Raw genomic sequence first — 24556 nt, 5'->3', positions numbered from 1 at the left:
TCATTCTCTTGGGTTTTCTGATTTCTAAATCACAGCACTTGAATTAGTTACTTTAAAGGGTCTTTCAAATTTTGCAATATTTTCCTCTTTATTTTTCCACTGGTAAACGGACCTTACCTTAGCTCTAATAGGTTCTGTGCTGTAAATTTTCCAGAAAAAGCTAAGATATGCATGGACTGTTACCTGTAGCCATCATAATTAATGGTCAATTCTGCCAATGTGAGCCAGACACTTTGTATGACTAAATTCTGGACCCCAGGAGGTACATTTAGTCTTTCAGACAATAATTGACTAAAAGTGTTCTTGTCATAAATCAGTAGCCGCTGATGCTAGCAAGCATGCTCTTTTCTGATTTAACCCTTCCTTAAACTCCAAGAATAGTGTTGTTTTAAAAAATAACACAATGGGGGGTGATCAGAAAATCACATTTTCAGTAGCAGAAGGAAATGCAACTGATGGAATTATCCTATGAAAGAAAACTATCCTATCCTGTCACAAAAATAATTGCAAGCATCAAAAAAAGAGGACTTGAAAATATTTCAGTTGGCTTAATTATTAACTGTTTATCATTTGTGACCAAGTATCAGCTGATGGGAATTGCTTTGGATTTAATGAAAACATAATGACTTTATTTCCAGGGTTCATATGCAGAGTCAGATTGGGTACTGCAGAGCAGATGTCGTGCTATGGTGCAACCTGAACCTATTACGATTGCCTCTTAACTGGATTGCATAACCAGATGTACAAGTCGTGCACTTTGAAAAGCAAAACTGCTGATTATCAGGACACTTCTAATTGTAAAGCAGTATATTCTCTATAAGAGTAGTATATTTGAGATATGTTCGAAATCTTACCAGAGGGCATTTCAGTAGCCACTACAAACTCAAGAAATCGCAGATTACAAGTTCCTAAATGGTTTCATTTTAGTCACAGAGAATTGAGAGAAAAAGAGATGAAGTCAGATAATTTTGTATTATCACTCTGTTAGTTTCATTGGTAACTTCTGTGCTGGAATCAAATGGGGAATTTGCTCTGATTGCAATATCCAACTGTGCTGAATCTCTGAGCGATTAAGACTTGGTAACAGCGGTTAAGAGTCAATAAGGCTGCTCACAGATTCAAATGGCAATGTTGAGCAGTCAGAACAAAAACCAAATTATTTTAATGAAGCAAATTTGATTCACACATAGTGTGACAGCTGATGTCATAAGAAAGTCTTCAGTTAATGTTTCAGATGGTTATGTTATTACTTGGGTGATTTGACAGAATTCACCGTGGCTTATGCAAAATAAGACATGGCAGATGTCAGGGCAGAAGAAGGTGCACATGTGATAGGATTGACTAGGGTTTTGCCCTTGAGAATTGAAGGGAGTGGCATTTCCTTCCTGATACAGGTATTATCTTACTGCTCTGGATCCTTACTAAACAAGATTCATTTTCTCAGTCACACAGCCATACATACTGTTGATATTATTTTACATTATTTTACCTTAAACCATAACTGTTCCACTTTGTTTCCTTGGAGAATTTTGTGTGGCTTGATCAAAGTATTTAGTTGTTCTGATATGTATCGGCTAGTTTCAATAATATATTAACATATTAGCAATAAGTTCAGTAGTTCTGTTAACAGTGGAGGGTATCCAGGTTCTTGGTGCCTTGAACAAAAAGTTGGACAAAATGCACAAACAAAGCGAGGACAATGGGATTTACTGAAAATGAAAATACCCTGCACAGTGCGGGAGCAGGCCTGAGCAGAGGAGCTCAAAAGACCCCATTACAGAATTCTGGGCAGTTTAAATACCCCCAGAGGATTCCATTGGTGACTTGGGGTATGCCCTGTGTAAATGAAGAGGATGAAGTAAAGTTGCAAAGTCATTTACTTGGCCTATGCCCTCTGGAGCAGATATTTCCTGTCATAGCTGAAGTGTGAATGAGCCTTATGTTCCCTGCCTCCAGAACCTATTTTCCTGCTTCAGTTCAGATCAACAGGTGGAACAAACTGTAAATAAAGCATAAACAAACAAAACCCGTTATAATAATATCTAGAATATTTCCTGTAATTTACGTAAGTCACACGAATAATGGGCAACCTGTATTGTGTGCGTATAGTGTGCTACACAATGTTCTAAACAGGCCAAATATTTCAGCCCATTTGGTTCCCGCAACACTTCGATGAAATGGCGATGTATTCTTTTTGCCATTTTATATAGGGGGACATTGAGGATCAATGAGTCAGAGTACTTTGCTGAGAAAATTTCAGATAAATAGTAAAGATAGAATTCAAAACCACTTCATAATATATAGAAGTCGGTGATTTTTTTTTTAATTTAGCTGAAATGGACTTCTTCCCAGTCTGCTAAAATTTCTTATAAATACCACTGTAGATAAAAAATCTCTCTTTCTCTTTGTGTCATAGAACATGATTTATGCATGACTACTGAAAATAAGACTGGAATCAGATTGTTTATGGGCATCCCTTTCAGCTTCAAAAATTTTTAGAAATTTTTGAGATAGAATTGAACGTATTTCCTCTCCTTTTTTGGACATTTTTGAGATGTGCTTTTTTGTGTGTAAAAGCCAAGTAATCAATTATGGACAAAGCAAATCAAATAATCCCAGAGGCTGATGACATTTTTAGGCCAAGCAACTTTTTTAGTAGCTGAAAGAGACCACCAGAGAAGGAAGAATTTCCTTTTATTTCTGTATATAAATAGCACATAAGTCGCTTTAGCAGACTCTGTAACAATAGACTACCTCTCACTATTGCAGACAGAGCTGAAAAAAATGTGGAGAGGTTAAGTGTTCTAAAATGTATTATAAAATTACATGTCTCAGACGCTGAAAGCCAATTTCCATTACAACATAGCTCTACTGTGTGTAGAAGTTGAGTCATCTCTATTTTGGTAAGTGTTCTTTATCACCAAAGATAATTCATGCTATATTTTCATCTTTATGATGGAGGCACGAGAATCACCCCAAAGTTTTTACCTACAAAATTGCACTTGACAAAGCAGACTGAGGAAATAGTGACAGATACTCTGGTGCATTCTGTTGAGCTTACAGTTTGAAGTTTCGGTACAAACGATTTGATTTAAATAGATTACCACCCAGTTGTCTTCCTTATATTACTACCTGAATATGACCTGGCTTACCCATATCAGACCCAGGCTCTTCACAGGCAATGATAAAATATTTACTGAATAAAATGATTAAATTAGAAGTTCTAGCTTCTCACATTGCTTCACAGTACTGCAAGATAAATAAATATAGATCATTTTCATAAATCATTTTATAGAACCTTTTATTCATAAACACGTTGTGTAAAATGCAGACACAGAGAAACTATAGCCACAGATATTTCGATGTCTATTACTGTAACTATTATCATAAACTAACTTTTGTAAACTATCAAATTAAGGTACAAGTGATTGACTCAGACTGGAATTTGAGTCTCCATTTCATATATAATGTAACTATTATTATTAACTAATATTTGTAAAATTTGGAAAATATAAAATATTTACATTTGTAAAATATAAAATTAAAATCCAAGTGATTGATTCAGACTGCAATTTCAGTCTCCATTTCAAAGAGATTAAATCATAATATCTGTCTGAACTACACCATTTATGTAGAGTTTAGCTAGCCTATATTTCCAGTGAGTACAATTTAATATAGCATATTGAATTCTCAAAGTATAAACTCTCCCGAATTTTCTTACTCTACCATTATATGATGCAACAAACTCAAAGGACCACCTGCAGGTCCAGACTATAATGTCATGTAGAACACAGGCACACATGAAGAGAAACAGGTACTGCAGAGAAGGGTTGATTCTTCCCCACCTTATCACTTACACAGTCACGCGTCACTTGACAATAGGATAGGTTCTGAGAAATGTGTTGTTAGGCAATTTTATCACTGTGTTAACATCGTAGAGTGCACTTACACAACCCTAGATGGCACAGCCTATTACACACCTAGGCTATGTGGTACAGCCTGTTGCTCGTAGGCTACAGACTTCTACAGCATGTTACTGTATTGAATTCTATGGGCAATTATAACGCAATGGGAGGTACTTGTGTATCTAAACCCATCTAAACATAGAAAGGGTAAAATAAAAATACAGTATTCTAATCTTATGAGACCATTGTTAGATAGCAGCCACTGTCAGATATGCAGTTTATCCTTGACTGGAACATCGCTATGTAGCACATGGCTGTACTTAAGATTTTAAGAATATTCAGTATGGATGGGGAGGAAGTAATAGTAGTTGAGGAGGCACCATAGCAGAGATACCAGAGAGACCCTTTCTTGCTTTCTAGGAACAGGATATGTTATTGTAAATGAAGGTAGCAAAGAATCCCCTCAGTCAACACCACCGGGTCTCCAGATCTCCCACTGTTTAAGAAGGCATTATATGAGAGAAAAAATCTGAAAGAAAAACATGCCAATACCTCTCTTCACTTTGCAAATGTACTACAATTTCTCCTACTTCTATTATTCCGCAAATGCTTTTTGTTTTTAATTGACTCCTTGTAAATTTACTGCATGCATTTTCAGATTCTACTTGTCCATTCTTGTTGACATCTTCTCCTTAGAACTCTGCTATTTATAAACCACTAATTGTTGGGATCTCATAAACACTGCCCACCAATGTTCTTACTGTGAGATTACCTTGTCTAGTAAAGTACTGGCATTTGGTTAGATGTTCTACTTCATAATTTTAGAAAACCTTTTTTATGTGAATCAAAATGAGGAATATTAAAAAAGTGGAAAAAAAGAAAAAGAATGCTTCTTATAAAATGAGATCTATGGGGTAAAAATGAAGAGAGATGTAGAAAATATAAATTGGATACACATAGCTAGAGTTTAGAATTCTTTTTCCAAGCTATGCTTTGAGGCCAAGTGTCAAGTTTGAGCTGACTATGACATCCCCCAGGGCCTTCACCACCCCCTAAATGGCAGAATTATTAAACAGTTAAACATTAAAACTAGAAAATATTGTTAATAATATATTTTAACAATTCACAACATACATTTTGGTGTTTCTGAAAGTATGCTGTATCTTGCCATCAACTGCATCTTAAAACTTAATTGACAAAATTTTTTAATGGCAGAAAATCATAGTAAATTGTATAAATAATGGTAACATAAAATCAAAGAAATGCATTATTATTAGCAATAGTAGATAATGTTCATCTTTCTTATACAGAAATAATTTGCATAATCCTAAGCATATTATACAAGGGACTGGAAAGTTTTCACTTGTCATTGCTACCCTTTAACTACATACAGCTCCTTCACAGTTTCTATGGTACAAAAATCAACCAACACAGAGTGACTTTTTAAGTATTTTTAAATAACCAGTTGTTTGAGAGAGTTTTCAACATAAATTTGGATGGTGAGTCTAGGAGTTTAAACTGCTGTCTTACTCATGCCAGATGCCACTTTTACATTGTTTTAAAAGCTTCTGGAGTGTGTTTATAGATGGCTTGTTTGCTCTCAAGCATGTTTCTGAGTGTGTGTTTGCTGCTGTTTGGCAGTATTTTCAAATGTACTGCAGCAGGAAGCCACGCCACAACTCAGCCTTATATTCCTGAAAACAAATGTGCTTTTATATTTAAAAATAAAGACAGAAAGGAAGAAAAACAAGCTTTTAAATGAAGAAGAATGCATATGGATAGAGAAAAAGGCATCAAGGGAGAACTGGCTGTGGGTCCAAAATGTCATTGACTCTGATTCTCTAGGGTCTTCTCAATGCTGGGTGAACGGCAGGGCTAGTCATTCTAGGTCCCTTTGGGGTGACCATATACAGGATCCATGGTGAATTAGAGTGCCAAAAATAACAGCTCATTCTGGATTATTAAAACAGCTAATTCTGCGATAAAGGGTGATTTATATCACTTATTAGAAGTTTGTGTTTTTACCTAAATGAAACGACCTATATCTAAAAACCTCAGGGAGTGTTTTGAATTTTAAATTGTCCTGAGTCCTGATCTTTACTATATTGAACACGGGAAAAGAACAGGATACAACCATTAGAGCTTTAGTTTTTTTTTTATTTAATTGGATATTTTGTCAATGCTGACTTGCACAGTGATATCAAAGACACCTGGAGGCAATCTTAGAGGATTTTACTTTAAAAAGTCACTTTATAAGAAGTTAAGTTGTTCAATATCAATTATTGGATATACAGAATTTTAAAATCATCAAAATGCTATTGATTTTGAGTGGAATTAAGAATGAGAGTCATCAAGACCTGTTTTAATAAATTTTCAGTTCTATGTTGTTAATGAAATTTGACTATGAACATCTGTAGGTATCTTTAGGTAGAAGTTTTCCGATTTCCACCTTCACTGTGGATTTCTTATGTGAATCTAATCTAAATTAGTGCATGAAACAGTAGCTCATTCTAACATTGCTTTTGATTAATTTATTGCATGAAAAGTCAAACCTTAACTATTAAGAGATTTTCTGAGTCTTTTTTTATAACCTTTCATTTCTAGATGAGCAACAAAAGAAAAGGCAATGCAGTCACTTAGATAAAACACAAACTGCCTGCCAGGGATCCTGGGTTTGTTCCAATTCTCCTCTTAGGCAAATCTTTTATCTCCCTTTGATATAGACCAGGGTTCTATAGTGCACTAAACTAATGAAAAGAGGTTGTCTTTTTCTCAAATGTTATGACATAGAATTTAGATTTGAAATTATAGAATTACAGACGGTAAAGCATCCTATGTTATGTAATCCAACTTTGTAAGCAAAGAAAGAATTCCAATTCAGAATTCCTTTCTGTCTCATTCAGCCTCTATGCAGATGCATCCAGACATATGAAATTCATAATTTTTAAAGGAAGCATGTTTTATTATGGGGCCTCAGTTATAAATAAAGCTAAAATCTTCTTCTCTGTTATTTTTATCAGTTGTTCCTATTTCTATCCTGTTAAACAAAAGTGGATAGAACAATTTATCTCCAGTTTAGGGCCCATCAAAATTATGAAGTGGCTTATGATGCCCTTGTTTGTCATAGATATCTCCAGAAGTCACATGTCAAATTTATTTTGTATTTTATGTTTTGAAATTTTGCCTTTCTTCTTCAAAAACCGATACATAGATTGTATGAGCACAGGAAGGCCCATAGACAGTCTAGTAGTGCCAAAGTGCTGTTTAAAGTCTTGCTTCTCATGATTTGGGTGCCCAATCTTTTTGAATTTATCTTTTGAGGAGCATCAGTGTAATACTGTACAAAAAGATGCCATTTAAAGCTCTGATACATAAAGTGAGTATTTCAGGAATTCAGAAAACACACAGAGTAGTCAGGATAGGCTTTCTGGATATAATTGGATATGAGCAGGGCCTGGAGGAATGCAAGAGTTTTAACTAGAAGTAAGGAAGGGAAGCATATTTATTCTGTATGACATAACACTTTGTATTGAATTCTTAAATTTTATTGACCGCCTATACATTAAGAACCCCAATATTTTTGACATATACTTTGTCAATCATATCTGTAGTCATATAAAGCTCTTTTTTTAAATACTATGTTCTGTACTTGTCATAAATTACTATTAATTTCCATCTTGTTGATTTTGACCCATTCTTACAGTCTCTTAGAATTATTTTGAATTTTTGGTGTCATCTGCCATTATTGCTATGAACTATATGTTATCACCTATTTGACACACATGCCTTCTAATTCTTAATGTATTGATTTAAACATGGTGAAAATGGAAGATCTTTGAATTGCACTTTCGGTTGGCAAATATACTAGAGAGTAAACTTTATAGTGAACTCACCTAAGAAATTTCTAGCTGGAGAAACCATTAGCAACTTCTTGCAAGATACAGCCTTTTAATTGTGGACTGGAAGATGAACAGGCATGGGGGAAGATGCAGGTGGGTTGAGGGGTATATTTTTGGTGACCCAAGAACAGGTACGTTCTTGGAGGCGGGAAGGTACGGTAATGTAGTTAAATGGGAAGACTAGTTGCTAATCGGGAAGAAATGAAAATTGAAACTGAAGTAGTAGTCATTCTTTTCTTGTTTTTATAGACAAGAAAATCAACTAACTCTCTGACTCCACATAGTTTCCTAAAACTTACCACTAGAAACTTCAGTCGTATCAAAGTCAACTTGCTAGATAATTAAACAGGACTAGATACTTGAGTTTTTAATTCTCGTGAATGGAAACCATTTGCTTCCTGATAACAACAGCAGAAATTCTACTTAGTCATTTGACTGGCTTGGCGAAGGTTCACACAGTCAAATGTGCTGATGGATGGATAGGCAGCATTGAGTTCTTATTGAAAAATGGTCTTCTATGATCAGGACAAGGATGGGATATGCAGGGCATGACAACATCTGTTAGATCTTAAATCGTATACATAAATCCATCATCTCTGTCTCAACGGCACTTGTTTCAGGTAGCAGCCTAAAGTCCATGATGTGCTGCCAATTGTAATTGAAGGTAACTGTTGAAGTGGAAACTAAAAATTGTGTGAAAATAAGATAAAAAGATAAAGACATGTACTTAGTTTCTTTGATATGTTATTTCTTTCCTAAACATTCTCTGAATTTTTCTTTTTTTTTTTGCTACACTCCCCCATAATTGTTACTAATGCATATTGAAAAATAGCATGTCACCATGCTGATTGTGCTATTTTTAAACCTGGTTTAATTTTAGAAGCAACAAATTGTAAGGTTAGAAATCAAGATGTCAAAAGTTCAGAAATGCATGTATTAAAACTTAGAAGAATTTCTTATATTAAATAACATGTTAATCTTTTAAGTTTAGGAAAGATGTTGGTTAACAGTGCCTTACTTTCCTTTTACATCAATTCTGTTCTTTTTCTGGAGCAGGAAACCAGTCACAGAGAGGTAAACTATCTTCCTGGATCAGTGGAGATGACATTGATTCACATCCATTTCAAAGGAGATGGGACTCTCTAATATAGCCATTTCTTTCACCTCTTCTACAATCCTCACATTATAATAAATAATAACTCATTGGAGACTAAAGGTCCAATTATAGTTTAAAATAGGAGTCTAAATGTTCTATTTACTTAGAAAATACATAATCTGGCCCAAACTATAAGTAAAGTAAATATGCACCAATTTGAGTTAAACGTGTAAATATCTGATCTTTCTTTTCTCTGTTCTCATTTGTCATTTGTGTATTTTAATCTGACACCACATTTTTCTTCTAATTCGTATCTTCAGTTTTCTCACTGAAATGGGCATTAAAGTATGTAAAAACTATTGTAATATTCTTTAAGCAGTATACCTGTTAGGTTTTGAAGGGAAGGTGAGGGTTAAAGAAAGACACACACACAGAAAGAGGGGGGCTTAACAGCAAATGCAAGCTTTATGTCCAGCATAAAACCTACGGAAGTGGGGGACCAGCCTAATGCCAGGGCCCACCAGTGCATACAAGCTGGGAGTACTTATAGGTATGGGTGGGAGGGGTCTGGGCAATATGGTTTACTGCCTGGCAGGATATTGATAAGGTGTTCCCATGATGAGGCAGTTCTGGCTCTTGTTCCGGTGGGATGTCATCATGGTGTTCCTTGGACCTTTGTCCAGCAAGATATAATAGGGATGCTTCTCTATTTGGGCCTTTGTCTGCCTTGTAGTCAGGTGTTTAGGCAGGATGTTTCTCATGGTCAGAACCCCTGTGCAATGTTTCACTTTGACCAAGGTCTGCAAAACAGTGAGGAGCTTACAAAATGATGCAGTTTGTACTAACAATACCTTTTTTTTGATTTTAGATCTATTAAGTTTGGATAATTCATATGTTAAAAAAAAAAAACCACTGAAGAACGATTTTATTTATACCCTTTACAATTAAGGATGTATGTTATATATGAAAGACATCTTAAAGTTTTGGATTTTTGTTTTGATTTTAAATATTCATCTTCAATGTGTTTTGTTTCTAGTAGCAAGATGGTATCAGAAATACTTTGAAATAATCCCTTTACTGAAGAGCTAAGTGACTGCATCTGTCTCCTGTTTCTTTGTGTGTGCAGAAAGTGAAAATGCTCATTCATAATACGAAAATGTAAGTCTGGTAGGCACCAAGGTTTTAATATTTAATTTTCTACATTATAAAGCAGACTCTTCTCTGCCTTCCCATAAATGCAGAAATGGATAAGATTAATTAAACATTAAACCATTATTCTTCCTAAAAGAAAAGTCTATTGCTATCATGTTTGATATACTCTCTTTCCAAGGTGATCTTTCCCAAGTCTAACTCTCATGCTTTTTAAAAATTTTAAAATAATTAATAATAAGGAATATGGTCTTTTTAACTCTCATTTTTCACTTTAATTTTTTTCTCTGCTTTTATTGCAAAAGGCTTTAATAGGAATTGTGAATTGAATCCAGAATAGATAATTTATTTGATATTATCAGACCTGGTAGTTATTCACTTATTTTTGTAGTAGTGTCTTGTAGTGTCTGGAAAGATAGAAAAACAAATTTCGTTGCTGGCTCCTTTAGCTATAGAGAGAATATACACATATAAAATCTCTCTATGTAGAATATATGATTACCTCTAGCTAAAATACATACATGTACATATATACATGTATGTTTCTAGAGAAGAGTATATGATTGTGCCCTTAGCAGACAAGCTTGCTAGGGTTCATGGTTATATTATTTTAACCAGTGACTCATTCTTATAGACTAATACATTCACATGGTACAAAAAGGCCCAACAATCCTGGACTCAAAATACGGAGTTGAAATAAAGCCAGATAATTAGTTTGAAACACACACACACACACACACATTTTATGCGTATGTCCATCATGCATTATTACTAACATGTATAAACATAACTCATAATTGCTTACACTTTTTAAACCATAGGCATAATTACCATGAATATAATTATAGCAATTGCCAGATTCTGTTCATCACAAAGAGTTGATATTGTTTTGTTTTGTTTTTCCCTTCTTTCTCTCTCCTTCTTTTATTAGGCAAGGTCATTAGCTATTCTGTCAGATGATATACCTTCTGTACTTTACAATGATATGGAAGAAAACTCACAGACATATTCAGCATAAAACATACATATAACGATAATGCTGATAAATAGTAATATTACAACAAATTGTTCTCAGAGGATTGACTTCTGTCCCAAGCTGGTGTTAAGTTAAAAAAAAAAAATTAAAAAACAGTTTCCAGTAGGCCGGTGGTTATCACCAGGCAGGAGAATATGTCTGCCTTTGGGGAGTGACAAAATAATTAAATAGACCCAGCTCAAAGGGGATACCTCTGCTATCCCCTTTCTGACCATTTTTGAGAGTAGATGGGTTTTAGTAAATCATTAAACTCATGTACCACTGAAAATTATCTGAATAGGATTATAGACTTGCTGCTCCATCCTCTCCCAGGAGGCACCCCATCTTGAAACACAACAGTGGAAGCTCAACATCTTATAGAGGAATTCAATCAATGGAAATAGATGTAACACCATCGTTTATCCAGAAGCCTCAGTGGTAACAGAGGCTCTACTTCCTACCTTCCACACTTTAACCAAAGCAAAAGTTTACAATAAATAGTACAAATGGTGGGTGAAATGACAGAGGGAGAGAGCAGAAGGGTGATAATAACCCCACTGAGTGATATGAATTAAATTAAATAAGACTTAAAGAAGGTCTTTGTGGTACCCAACTGCCATAATGTTGATTAACCCTGCTGTGTTTCAGCTCCAGGTCATGCAAACCCTTTGACACCATTTCTTTGAGATGTCAGTCACATTTCAATAACTTTTCAGCATGGGCTTGTAAGTCTTGTCTCTTCATTGACTTTGAATGGGGCAAGTTGCTTATGAATGCAGCCTAAAGTGTCACTCAGAGATACTTGCATTGCATTATCTTTGATTGGCATGTCTGGGGGTTGTGGAAAAATTTCAGCATATCCAAATGTGCTTCTCTAAGCACTGTCTTTACATGAGCATTTTCTCCAGGAGAATCGGCTCATGCCCTTATGATGATGACCTATTATTGCAGTGTTCACTCTCACTGTAGGCGAGGTACATGGTAGGTTCATGGGACTTGGGAACTCAGACTGCGTTTGCAATTCTGATTCCCATAAGCCTTTGGGGCTACAATTTAATTAATGTATCACATTACCTGCCACCTGCAGAGCTTATCTAACAAGCTAATTACTTTGATGAGAATACCTCTGTAATATCCTCCAAAATGGCAAAATCAAGTAGTACCAACGAGATCCCAAAACATCTAGTTCATCTGGAAAGAAAAATAATAGAAGCATTCCATTTATTAACAAAATGACAGACATATAAACACCAGATTTGCAAATTAACTTTATGGACAAAAAAGTGTTCCCGTCTCCAATACTGACTCCCTTGCAACAGTTGACATGAGTTGCCGGTATCCACACTAGTGCAATTAGAAAAGGTATGGCTTGATATGAAGAAAGAAAAAAAAATGTGTGTGTGTGTGTGTGTGTGTGTGTATGTGTGTATATATATATATATATATATATATATATAATCAGATACAAAACGTCTTGAAATGAATAGGAGAGCTGACTTAAGGCCAGAGTAACTTGGCATGCTCCAAAATGCCCCCCAAAAGGATACACACACATGCACACACACTAGCACCCTGCAGAGTGCTGGGTTAGCAGGGAAAGAATCACTACGAAGCTCCACCAAGCTCCTTCGTCTCATAGAGATGAATACTTAGGTTGGACACAGCAAGACCAGTCACAACAGGAAAACCACTCCACGAGCAGATCCCCATCCCTGCAATGTAATTAGAGGTTAAACGACACAGGTGTCTGGACCGCTATGTACAGATAAAATTTCAGGTTCACAAAGTGGATGAGGATGGCTTGGATGAGGATGGCTTCACAGAACACCCAGTCCACCTGTTTTTCCATTGAGTTCATCGGGTCAGCTGAGTCAGCCTCTTAGAGAAGAAAACATGCCTCCAGGGCTGTTTGAATTTGTCTCTCTTCATTTATGGACCAAATTCTAGTAATTCACTATTAATCTTTGTAAGGAAAATCTTTGTATAATGCGAAAATACCTCTGGGACCATCATGGGGCAACCATAATTTATATATTATGATTTGCTTACTTCCATTGTTTCCCACCTAACACATAGCAAAGATCAATTGACTTAAGGGAATAGAAATCTTGATTGCCATGAAAATGAAATATTATAGTCTAAAATAGCTGGAAGACACTAAGGATATTTGGAAAGTGCCAATGTCAGATTTTAACTATTTTAAAATTTTGCCTAGAGTCATCCCTATTTATTTTATTTTATTTTATTTTGAGATGGAATCTCACTCTGTTGCCAGGCTGGAGTGCAGTGGCGCGATCTCCACTCACCACAACCTCTGACTCCCTGGTCCAAGTGATTCTTCTGCCTCAGCCTCCCGAGTAGCCGGGATTACAGGCATGTGCCACCACACCCAGCTATTTTTTTTGTACTTTTAGTAGAGATGGGGTTTCACCATGTTGGCCAGGCTGGTCTCAAACTCCTGACTTCATGATCCACCCACCTTGGACTCCCTAAGTGCTGGGATTACAGGTGTGAGCCACCGTGCCCAGCCCCTATTTCTTTTCAAAATAAGGAGGAAACTTGTCTATTCTTTTCTTGGCCAAACTTGCCTCCCTGCTGCCAGGATACAGGAACATAAATGCCTTAATTAATAATGAGTCCATGTATAATGTGTTAAACAGACCTTTGTGAAGTATTCTTGCTATCTAACCACAATGTAATGCTTTGCTTTCATATTTAAACAACTGATCTACAAATTCAATCTTTAAAAAAACCATAGGTTTTTAAATTGATATTTTGGCTACTCTGATCTGGTGAGGGCTTATTTTAAAGAGATAAAGTTTCACTCTATTTACGAGAATACTGAAATTTATGAAAAAACAGTGCTATGGGTTGATTAAGATAGTTAAATTAAAATGAAATAGCTTCTGCATAGTAATCAGCCTACCACAGTGTAAGGTCTGAAAGCCCATATGGTCTCAATTTGAATTATGACCACTACTTACTAAATATATGATGTTACTTGTTTATTTTTAACCTTTTTCACCTTCAATTTCTCATCAGAAAAATGGGGTTACTGATAGACTGCTAGGAGTATTAAATGAGTTAGCACAAGTAATAGAATTAAAACAGTGAAGGATACATATATATACACACACACCCACACACACACATATATACAAATATAAATATATATATACATATATATACACACACATATTTTTAAAATTAATTATATTGGCCAAAGGTAGGAAAATGCAAGATGCTGTGACAATGTTAAAGACAAATTAATACAAAATGAGTAAGAATATGGGAAAGAAGTACATTGGAATATGTGAGAGGTGGTGATGGAGAACCTATTCTACTTTTTCTTGAGTTCAAAACTAAGAAATAAATTTCAGTTGCAGCTTTGACTGGATGCTGGTGATATTTATTGATAACAGAGATTAGTGACATAAATTCCAAAATTCCTAGTTCTTAGTCACCTCTCTTTTTGCATGTACACCATATTCACAATTATGCTGTGATTTTTCTGTAGCTTAATATTTCTATAACAAGGGGAACAGAAGAGATTCTTCTCTCCTGCTGTATTTTTATTTCCTCCTATCCTAGGCCAGATAAAGTCACAGAGTTCTTGATTTAAGCCATGCCCTACACACCCATACACAGAGTGGATCTGGGGGATTTGTTTCTTAATAACATTTATTATCTTTTCACTGGCAACAGTAATACACATGATGTGTGATCAGGCTGCCATGTCACAACAGAGATACAACATATGACACCACAGGTCAAAATTCACATCCTTCTGAGGTCTTAAGAAGGAAAAATGGGTGAACATTTTATGAATGTCTTCTCTGTGTCAGACAGAAACACTTTACATCTATTATTGCATGAAATTCTCATACATCTCTGAACATTCCCAATTTTATATGCAAGGAAAGTGAGGCTCAAAGACTTGCCCAAAGTCAGAAGTTTCATGAGTTGAAGAACCAGACTTTTTCTCTCTGCACTGACTCCAAGCCCAACATCTTCCTACTCCTTGTGCACAACTGGGTTCTAGTACCAGATTTGTCACAGGCTATGATAACTTAAAAAGTCACTCTCCTAATGAGTTAATTTAGAAAGGTTTTTGAGAATCTACTCTAGACAGCAGTAACCATGAGTAAGTGTTAGGGGGAGATGTAAAATCAAAGACAATCCAAAATCTCCTTCTGTTCTCACTCCTGATTCATTGTATATTTGAAAACAAGAAACGCTTTGTTTTCCGGTCTCCTCTTCCTCCAAAACTTTAGTCAAGACAACTGAGAACTGAATTATTGTCTTGTGAGGTCAATGATCTACATCAACAATGCCACAAGAAGACGGTAGGATGATATGCTAATAGGTGTTAGGTTATGAAATTTAATAAAGAATAATGTTGCTTGAAAAGTGCTTTGAGTCTATCATAAATTATTACTGGGCAGCCAACAATATATTTATTGTTTTATAGCAAGGAACTGATTAAGCAGCCCCAAAAGACCTTCTACCTTGTTACAAAATTAATTTTTAGCATGCATTTTTACTCCACAAGATTGTAAGATGCTTGAGGAAAGAGAAGAGTTATTTATTTTCTTTTATTTTTTATTACACATATAATATTCCTGCATACATATTGGGTATTCACTAAGTGTATATTAAATTCTTCAAATAAATATATATGCCTACTACATACTACATTCAAGACAGTCTCACTAATAATTTTTCCAGTTGAGCATAGCATTTTCATCTTTTTATTTACTTTTTGTGAATAGCAAAGACCTGAGTGATCATGCTTAAAACTCAGTTTGGTCTTTCTTATTCCCAGTTGATAGCAATATAGCATGCTACCTATGATACTCCTTTGACAATGTTTAGTAGTTAAAGAGTGCATGCATTTTACTTTTTTGAAACCATGGATTCCTTATGATTTATTATTTTAAAACAAACAAAAATTTATGATTCAAAATAATTGTATAAATTACAGCTAATGATTCATATTCAATCATGGCTAGGCATAATAGCAAGCATTTTTGTTATTTTTTCTTTAACTCTTCAGATGAAGCATATTTTGTGAATGAAGATACTGTTTGGGAAGATTCTTTAGTACTGAGTCTCTCGTCTCACTAATTAATCTGAAATAATTTATATATTAATGTATAATATACATGCAAATAACAGATTTTCTATAATCTGCTGTGACAAGGTGTTTTACAAAGGGAAAATACAGAAACTAACATTGTTTTCATTATTTCTTGGAAACTTTTAATTTCTTTTTAATATTCAGAACCAATTTGTTCTTTAATATTTTATATCTTGTTTAGATTAAATAAGAATGAAATGGCAAAATTATGAATGTTTAATTGTAGGTACAAATGAAATAGCAAATTCATTTTAGTTTTAGGCACAAATTCTCTTCTAATCCTACTTTCATTGTTTAATAATGAAACTAATCAATAATGATTATTATAACATTACTATAGTAAGACACATATCTGAGTAAGCAAATCAAACGAAGGCTTTAGCTAGTGTTTAAAATGAAGGAGATAAAAATATAAGCAACAGAAGCTTTTCTTTCCAATCAGGTGTTTGTTTATAAAGGAGGGAGAGTATCTTTCTTTGCCTTAATCTTGTGAATAGAGTTGTCGTGCTGCAGCACGACCACGTCTTGATTCTCACTAACTGGAGGTAGGCCAGTGCAGGAAAGGAAGGAGCTCTAGGTGTTTACATCTCTCAGCATTTCTTATAGAAAATATGCTGCCATATAAGTAAACTTGAAAGCAGCAAACCTTGACAATCTTTATTTATTTGATTTCTCCCCCTGGAAACTTACCTTTTGTGAATCAGTTAATAACATAAAGATGGGTAGAAAAAGAGTCTTTGCTATAACATGCCTAGAAAGGTTAGTAGATTTTTGTTTTTCCATGTTTTAAGGGAAAAATTGAGCAAATTTAAAAATGATTATGTTAACAATTAAGGAATGAAGGAATGAATGCCTAAAACAAACAGGAAATCTTCACATTAATTTTGATTAGCTCTATAGTGTGACTATTTTCAATGTTTGTGTCACTAACAAAAATAATGATAGAATTGTTTCTCCAAAAAATAAAATAAAATAAATACCGTGGTAAACAAATCTACTAATTTAAAGCAATATTATTTGTCTGATTTCCCTGGAAAACTGTTTGGTATGATAAAGTTACATTGAGGCATTGAGCTAAAAAGGATTATTTGCTTTTTTTTTTTTTTTTTTTTTTTGACATAGTCTTGCTCTGTCACCAGGCTGGAGTACAGTGGTGTGATCTCAGCTCCCTGCAACCTCCACCTCCTGAGTTCAAGCGATTCCCCTGCCTCAGCATCCCAAGTAGCTGGGATTACAGGCACGCATCACTACACCCGGCTAATTTGTTGTATTTTAGTAGAGATGGGGTTTTACCATCTTGGCCAAGATGGTCTCCATCTCCTGACCTCGTCATCCGCCCACCTCGGCCTCCCAAAGTGCTGGGATTACAGGCATGAGCCACCGCGCCTGGCTGGATTATTTACTTTTTATATGTTAGTTCACACTGAGCTTCAACTTTCTCATCTGTAAAATGAAGATAATGCATGCTTCATGAGGTTTTTGAACTAGAAAATATGTATAACATGCCAAAACAGAGCATGTTACATTCTTTTTAAACGATGGATTCCTTATTATTTGGTATTTAAAAACTAAAAGTTATGATTCAAAATAACTTTGTAAAATTACAATGTGTAATTACACATTGTAGTCATGTAAATTACAATGAAAGATTTATATTTAATAATGGCTAGGCATAGGCATTTAAAAGATATTGTTCCCTTTCTGGGGCATCTCTACCATGTAAGGAGAATGCTTAGAACTTACAATTAAGTGCCGTATTTTATTTGTGTAGACACTAATTTCCTTTATTCTAGTTGGAATTGTCACATCTGTAATTCAGTTATTCATAAATAATGAAAGAAGAACAAAGAAAACATCGCAATCTGGATCTATTAACAGGAGTTGGGGAAAGGACTAGTCAATATACTTAACTTGGCCACTTTAAAATAGGTATGTGTACAGCTTTAAAACAATGTGTTTAGAGTGTAGTCATCATAATCAAGGATGCCATTTTAAAAAACAACAAAACAACAAAAATCTAGAGCTAGCTGAAGAAATGGAGGCACAGGATAGTTACATGACATCTATATGATTATATACACTTAATTAATAACAAAACTCAGAGAGTGCCCAATCTTTTTTTACTACCAAATGCAGACCACTTTCTAAACTTTAAAACAGAAAGATTTTTCTTACAGACATAGCCATTGTCATATGATTTTTGCATCAAGAAAATTCTGTTCATTGCTTTTATAGAAGTACTATTTCTAGCCAGAAATTCTGAAAGGGCATACCTTTAAGCAGCCCTCTCTTGAGATTCCTGATAATATGTAAAAAAGATTGTTAAGTATGATACAAAGTAATGTGGAAAGGGCAAGGACAAACACTAATTGTTCTCTATGATGGGAGGAAAAATAGCCACAGATACCACAACAAAGACATTAAAAGTTAACATTGCTGCAGGCAGCAATATGTTGTAATTCTCTGGCAGAACACGGAGCAGATTTCCCCAATCCCAGCACAGTAATTCACAAGGCCTGCAGGTTCAACACATTTTAAAATGATAGCTCATACTCACTGTTTGCTTGTGGGGCAAATAGTTGGATCTTCTAGGAACAAGGATAGGAGCTTTAGTGTCCCAGATGACACTGATGGCCAAAATAAATCATATTTGCAAAATTTATAATGCACATCAACTCTTACAATTCCAAAATTTTTAAAGTAAATATTTATATCAAGAAACATTCAGAAAAATATGAAGATTATCTTACTAGCTCTTTGTGTATATGTCTGTCCCGCTTCTCTATGCTGAGTCATTTGAGTGACTAACTTTGTCATTAATTTGTGTCTTCAGAATCTAGTATATGGTAGGAAATTAGTAGTTGTTAAACAGATTAATAAGTAGATACAATATGTTAACAATGGAATGTTTCTTCTCAATAGAATAATGTTTTTAGTTTCCCCCCCCCCCCTCTGTGGTGGCCCAAGTGATTTCCTCAAAGCAAGATATTTTTCTGATGTTTAAAAACATATTCTGGCTCCTTATTGCAAAATCAACATGTTTTGCATCATGATATATGAGAAAGTAATTTTAAAATGGTGCATAAATGAGAAACAGTGTATCAAATAAATTATCAATTTATTTCAGCAAGTATTTAAAGAGGACCTAATATTCGACATTGCAGATTCAAATATTAATAAAACCTACTTTTTGTCATATTGGATGAAGTTTTTCTGTGACTAAACAACTGATAGAATGTGACTGAAGTATGAGTAAAGTGTATGTAAGCAATGATAAGAAAGCAATTGATTTGTTGTGAAGAGGAAGAGTTAGGGGTAATTATAGAAAATGTAGTACTTTAAACTGGATCTATAAAATTGGATAGCACAGGCCGGGCGCGGTGGCTCACGCCTGTAATCCCAGCACTTTGGGAGGCCGAGGCGGGCGGATCACAAGGTCAGGAGATCGAGACCACAGTGAAACCCCGTCTCTACTAAAAAATACAAAAAATTAGCCGGGCGCGGTGGTGGGCGCCTGTAGTCCCAGCTACTCAGGAGGCTGAGGCAGGAGAATGGCGTGAACCCGGGAGGCGGAGCTTGCAGTGAGCCGAGATCGCGCCACTGCACTCCAGCCTGGGCGACAGCGCGAGACTCCGTCTCAAAAAAAAAAAAAAAAAAAAAAAATTGGATAGCACAAAAAGGAGAAAAAAAGAAGCAAAGGAGCAAGCGCTGGGTACGTAAAGCAAAGTTGTTGGTGGCAGAAAAGGGAATTACACACTGATTTCTAACCCCTAATTCCAGAGGCTGGCCGTGAGGACTAGTGAAGATTCACATTCATCATAATGATCAGTACCTGCATCCACAGACGTGGCCTGCACACATAGAACATTTGATTATAAATTACATGTAGACTCAGAGAAGAACAATAATGCAGATCTAAATGACTTTTCTGGGTGTATCAGCCTTTTTCAGGATATCAATACAGATCCTTATTATTATTATTATTTTTTAATGCATGAGCATTGTGTGCAGCAGAATTTAAAAGGCTTGCTTTTAATTCACACACTATAAACATGTAGGCTTGGGAAACAACAGAAAGTCTTAAACTCTTGAGAAATTTCATATATTTTCTGTTAGGGACAGTAAGAGATGATTAAAGAAATGGTATATTAAGTTATAAAATTAGTGTAAGACGATTATCTTTTCTTCATATTTTTATGTATTTTCTGTAAAAAATCAATTATGGAAAATTTGATAATGTTAAACAAAAGCCACTAAGTGCTTAAAACCCAGAAACCCAGTGTTACCAGCCTAGCCTACTCATAACCACCTGGCCCAGAATTTTTCTAAACATTCTTGCACAATTCTTTAAAGCCCTAAGGATGTCTGTCTGACTCACCCCACCATAGCATGTCCTAGTTGTTTAATAACCACAACAAATAAGTGCTTAAGCAATTCTAAAATATGTGGGTTCCATTTCTCAGGGTAGATTACATCATCCGGCCAATCAATACCTATGTCTAAGGGCTACTCCTGAATCCCGAAAATAAAACATAAAACAAATTTATGCCATTTTCCTGTGTAAGTCACTGATACTTCCTGATTGAACAGCTTTTCTGTCTCTACTTGGCTCTAAATTTTTTTTCATGACACTTGTCTGTGCTAATTTATTGCTGAGTAGCAAATTCTATACTTATTTGCCCTATATTAGACAATGTCTAAGAAATCTGTTTGAAAGTTATTTTTAATAGTTATATTTAATTTTAAAAAGAAAGTAAAATTGAAATGAAAATAAATAATCTCAGCTTACTTACCTTTTTTTTTTTTTTTTTTTTTTTTGAGATGGAGTCTCGTCGCTCTGTCATCCAGGCTGGAGTGCAGTGGCCTGATCTTGGCTCACTGCAACCTCTGCCTCCCAGGTTCACGCCATTCTCCTGCCTCAGCCTCCCAAGTAGCTGGGACTACAGGCGCCTGCCACCACACCCAGCTGATTTTGTTTTTGTATTTTTAGTAGAGACGGGGTTTCACCGTGTTAGCCAGGATGGTCTCAATCTTCTGACCTGGTGATCTGCCCGCCTCGGCCTCCGAAAGTGCTGGGATTACAGGCATGAGCCACCGCGCCCGGCTTCAGCTTACTTACTAATGCAGTGGTAGTTTTCATGATGAAGAGGAGGGGGATGTGTTGATCCGAACAGTTATAATCTCTCATAGATGACTGCTTATAGAAAAGACATATATCATATATTTAAATCCCTGTTAAGATCTAAACACACCTGATTAAATAATGTTGACAATAACTACAATATCTTCAACAACAATAAAATCAAGAAACAAACCCCAAAAGAAAAAACCTTCTAAACATTGTAAGGCTCTAGGCCCATAATAGATTTTAGGGTGGAAATCTTTTATTTTCCATCCATTATGGCCTGGCTGAAAGGACATTCTGTTTCTTACTTGATATATTCTAAACATGATCTTACACAGTTTGCACTTTAATTCACTGTTATAAACCACCTGCTACTGCAAAGAAGTTGTTTTAAATCTCAAGCAAAACTAAATTAATACACATATGATGCATGCCAGGTCGTATAGCTTTTTTCTGACCAAATAAACTAATTTAAATGAGTTACTTGTTCTACATTTGGATGCTGACCCTGGTAAATTGTGGTGACATCCAGAAAATTACTTGTTAGGAAAAGGTATTTAGGATAAATAGGTTGTAGTGTGAAGGTGCTGCAGTGTCATAGATATAGATATTTAGAATCTTGATTAAATTTTTGTCTTGAGTTCAGGCCAATCTTTCATTGAATACTATCATACTCTCTGGCTCCTTGCTTTGCAAAAAAACTATGACCACTTGGAAAGTTAATTTAAAGGTGTATGTGTATGTTTTACCTTGCTTGTCTTGCAGGAAGTCATGTTTATAATAGATCTTCCATAGGCAAAGGAGAAATTCTGGGAGCTTACTTTAATGAAGCACAGATAAACAAACAAAATCCATTATGCCATATGGGAATTATGCCATACGATTGAATTTATTACCAAATAAAACTGTTGGTTTATGCATTTCACAGTTTTTACTATACACGTCCACTGTTTTAGAGGTTTGCTGTAGGGTTACTTGCCCAGGCTGCTACCAAAAAAATATCCCAAAACAAAAACAAACAAAATACAATTTATTCTTACTGCAGGAAGTATAAGAAAATGAAATCAAACTAGAACAGTGAATAAAAGTATTCACTAGTTGTATCCCAGTCCTGCTAATAGTACCAAAAAGCTAGGACATTTACTCTAATGAAGATAACATTCTCTCTGTTGGGTTTGGATGAGTGTATCCTTGTGTCAAGTATCCGCAGCAGAATTTTCTGCAGCATGCAACATTTGTTCCTAAAAAGAAATTAGATATTTTCTTACCTTGAAGTGACTTAACATTGCCCACATGAACTCATAACTGTAAGTTAGATTGCTAAATTTTACTGAGTTAAGACAAACTCAGTGTTGAAACTTTAAAACCATTTTTTATTTATGGAGTGGTGTTACACTATTTTGAAAATTTTATAAAATTTTCCCCTTATTATTTAGTCAACTTGCCCACATTTCTCATGGAAATTATGCTAACATGTCCTTTTGGGGAGGCAGTCACTGAGTAGTTCCTGTATTTTGTGTGGGATATCTTCAAATCCTCAAATTAGTTATATTTGAGATATGACATTTTTATAACTCAAAATCCTTTTTATTTTATACCCTTAATTAGGCCACATTAAGGAAAGTGATCTTTAAAAAATCCCATCCATCCATTTATCTGTGAAAGTGGACATTTAGATTATTACTTCAGATAAGATTGCTTTCTGTGATTCAGGGCCCCAATGGATTTAACAAGTATCATTTCAGAGCATCGGAATATAGACATTATAAATAGCGTTTGGTGTAACTTATTCAGGCTACACATTTATACTTTACTCGCTTTCCTTTCTCACTCTTACTTCTGTGTTTCTCATTTTTCATTAAGCCACTTTCAACATAAAATGTGATGCTCAGTGATGTTTATGTTTAGAACTCATCACAACTGCCTCCCCCAAGAACAAAGCTGGATGTGAACTTCCCTTACTTCCATTTGGATATGCAGTTTGACTTTCTCAATGAAGTTGGCAGAGATCCTTAAGGCTGAAAGGGAATTCTTGAAGAAGGACAATAGTGCTTTTCTTTGGCAGTAGGAAAAGATGCAAGAGAACACAATTAGTTCCCTACTCTCGCCTTCAATGGCTCAATTCAGCTGGGCCGGTTTACCAGCATCTTCAGTGATTGGCATGGAAAGGAATACAGAAAAGTGGATCTACAGAATAGCTCCTCAACAGAAACAACTCACTTATCTATAACCTGTCAGATTTGCCAACAATTAGTGTCAGTATCATAAATTCTTTACAAATTTGCCAAGACACTTTTTTCCTGGTTTTTTTTTTTTTTTTCTTTGATTGGTTCTATTCTAAGAGTATATCCTTAAAGCTCATCTTTCTCCACTCTGTCAGTTTCTTTCTTTTTATTAATGGATAATATAAAAGTTTGATTATATAAAGTCGTGAATAAAATTTAGCCCAGATCCTGTGGAAATGGAAATTCCCTGAGAGACAGCATTAATAATGGGTGGACAATATATGTTTGCCAGAATGGGTTTGACACCTTGATTGCATTTGTAAGGTGTGTTTGTTGTTGCTTTGGGGAAAGTATGTATATTGGGCTCAAAAGAACATGGAATTTTGAATTAACAACTTATCTTCTTCACCTTGAACATAATGATTTTTATAGTATCTTGTGTATATTGAGGGTGGATGGAACAAAGGAGTAATAGGTTTGGTTTTATCAATATTGCAAGCCTTATTTCACTTAGTTGATCTTAGAATGGGAAATATTAGTGGCTACTCACCCATGTGTTTTGTAGGTAGCTTGAATAAGCTTCAACAATAAATTTTTTTAATCGAGTTGAATTCAGTAATAATTTATCTTACTCAGGTTCTAAGAGTGAAAATAATTAGTACTTAAGTTAGCAGATATTTCAACTTACTCTCCTAAACTTTTTCCTCCTGCTCCTCCCTGACTGGATAAACATTCTGAAGATGTGGGGAAAATCATCCGTTGATTTTCAGCAGTTATATCAAATTTTGTCGGGATCTCCTTTCTAAATCTTATTTCTAAAATAGGATTTCTTAAATAGAAAGATATAAATTGAAGTAATTTATAGGAATGAAGATAATATAATGCTTTCATTGAATTTTCCCTGATTCTGTGTGGCCGTGTTTCCAGCATTCTCTGGTTGATATTGTGATAATGTTAACATATCCAGCTAGCTGTTTGCTTGTACTTTCTCATTTACTCATC

The 24556-nt window shown here is 35.1% G+C and overlaps 1 protein-coding gene across 10 annotated transcripts in view; it reads left to right on the top strand.

The window, feature by feature from the left end:
- Positions 1-24556, top strand: part of PCDH9 (protocadherin 9) — a 957408-nt gene that overhangs the window by 88061 nt on the left and 844791 nt on the right. Inside the window, exons 3-4 of one of the 10 annotated variants that reach the window (XR_639868.3) lie at positions 9937-10058; positions 17998-18091. The exons of 8 other annotated variants lie outside the window; for them this stretch is intronic. Coding sequence is in view for 1 of the 2 variants with exons in the window: in XM_009192008.3 (XP_009190272.1) it covers positions 9937-9939 (3 nt within the window). In the remaining variant the exon portion in view is untranslated. Of the gene's footprint in view, positions 1-9936; positions 11171-17997; positions 18092-24556 lie in introns of those variants that run through there. One more of the 10 variants, XM_009192008.3, reaches the window with a different exon arrangement.

Source organism: Papio anubis, chromosome 15 (assembly GCF_008728515.1).
Source record: "Papio anubis isolate 15944 chromosome 15, Panubis1.0, whole genome shotgun sequence".
NCBI lineage: Eukaryota > Metazoa > Chordata > Mammalia > Primates > Cercopithecidae > Papio > Papio anubis.
Note: the sequence above shows the minus strand (reverse complement) of the source record. Positions and strands in the feature narration are given on the sequence as shown.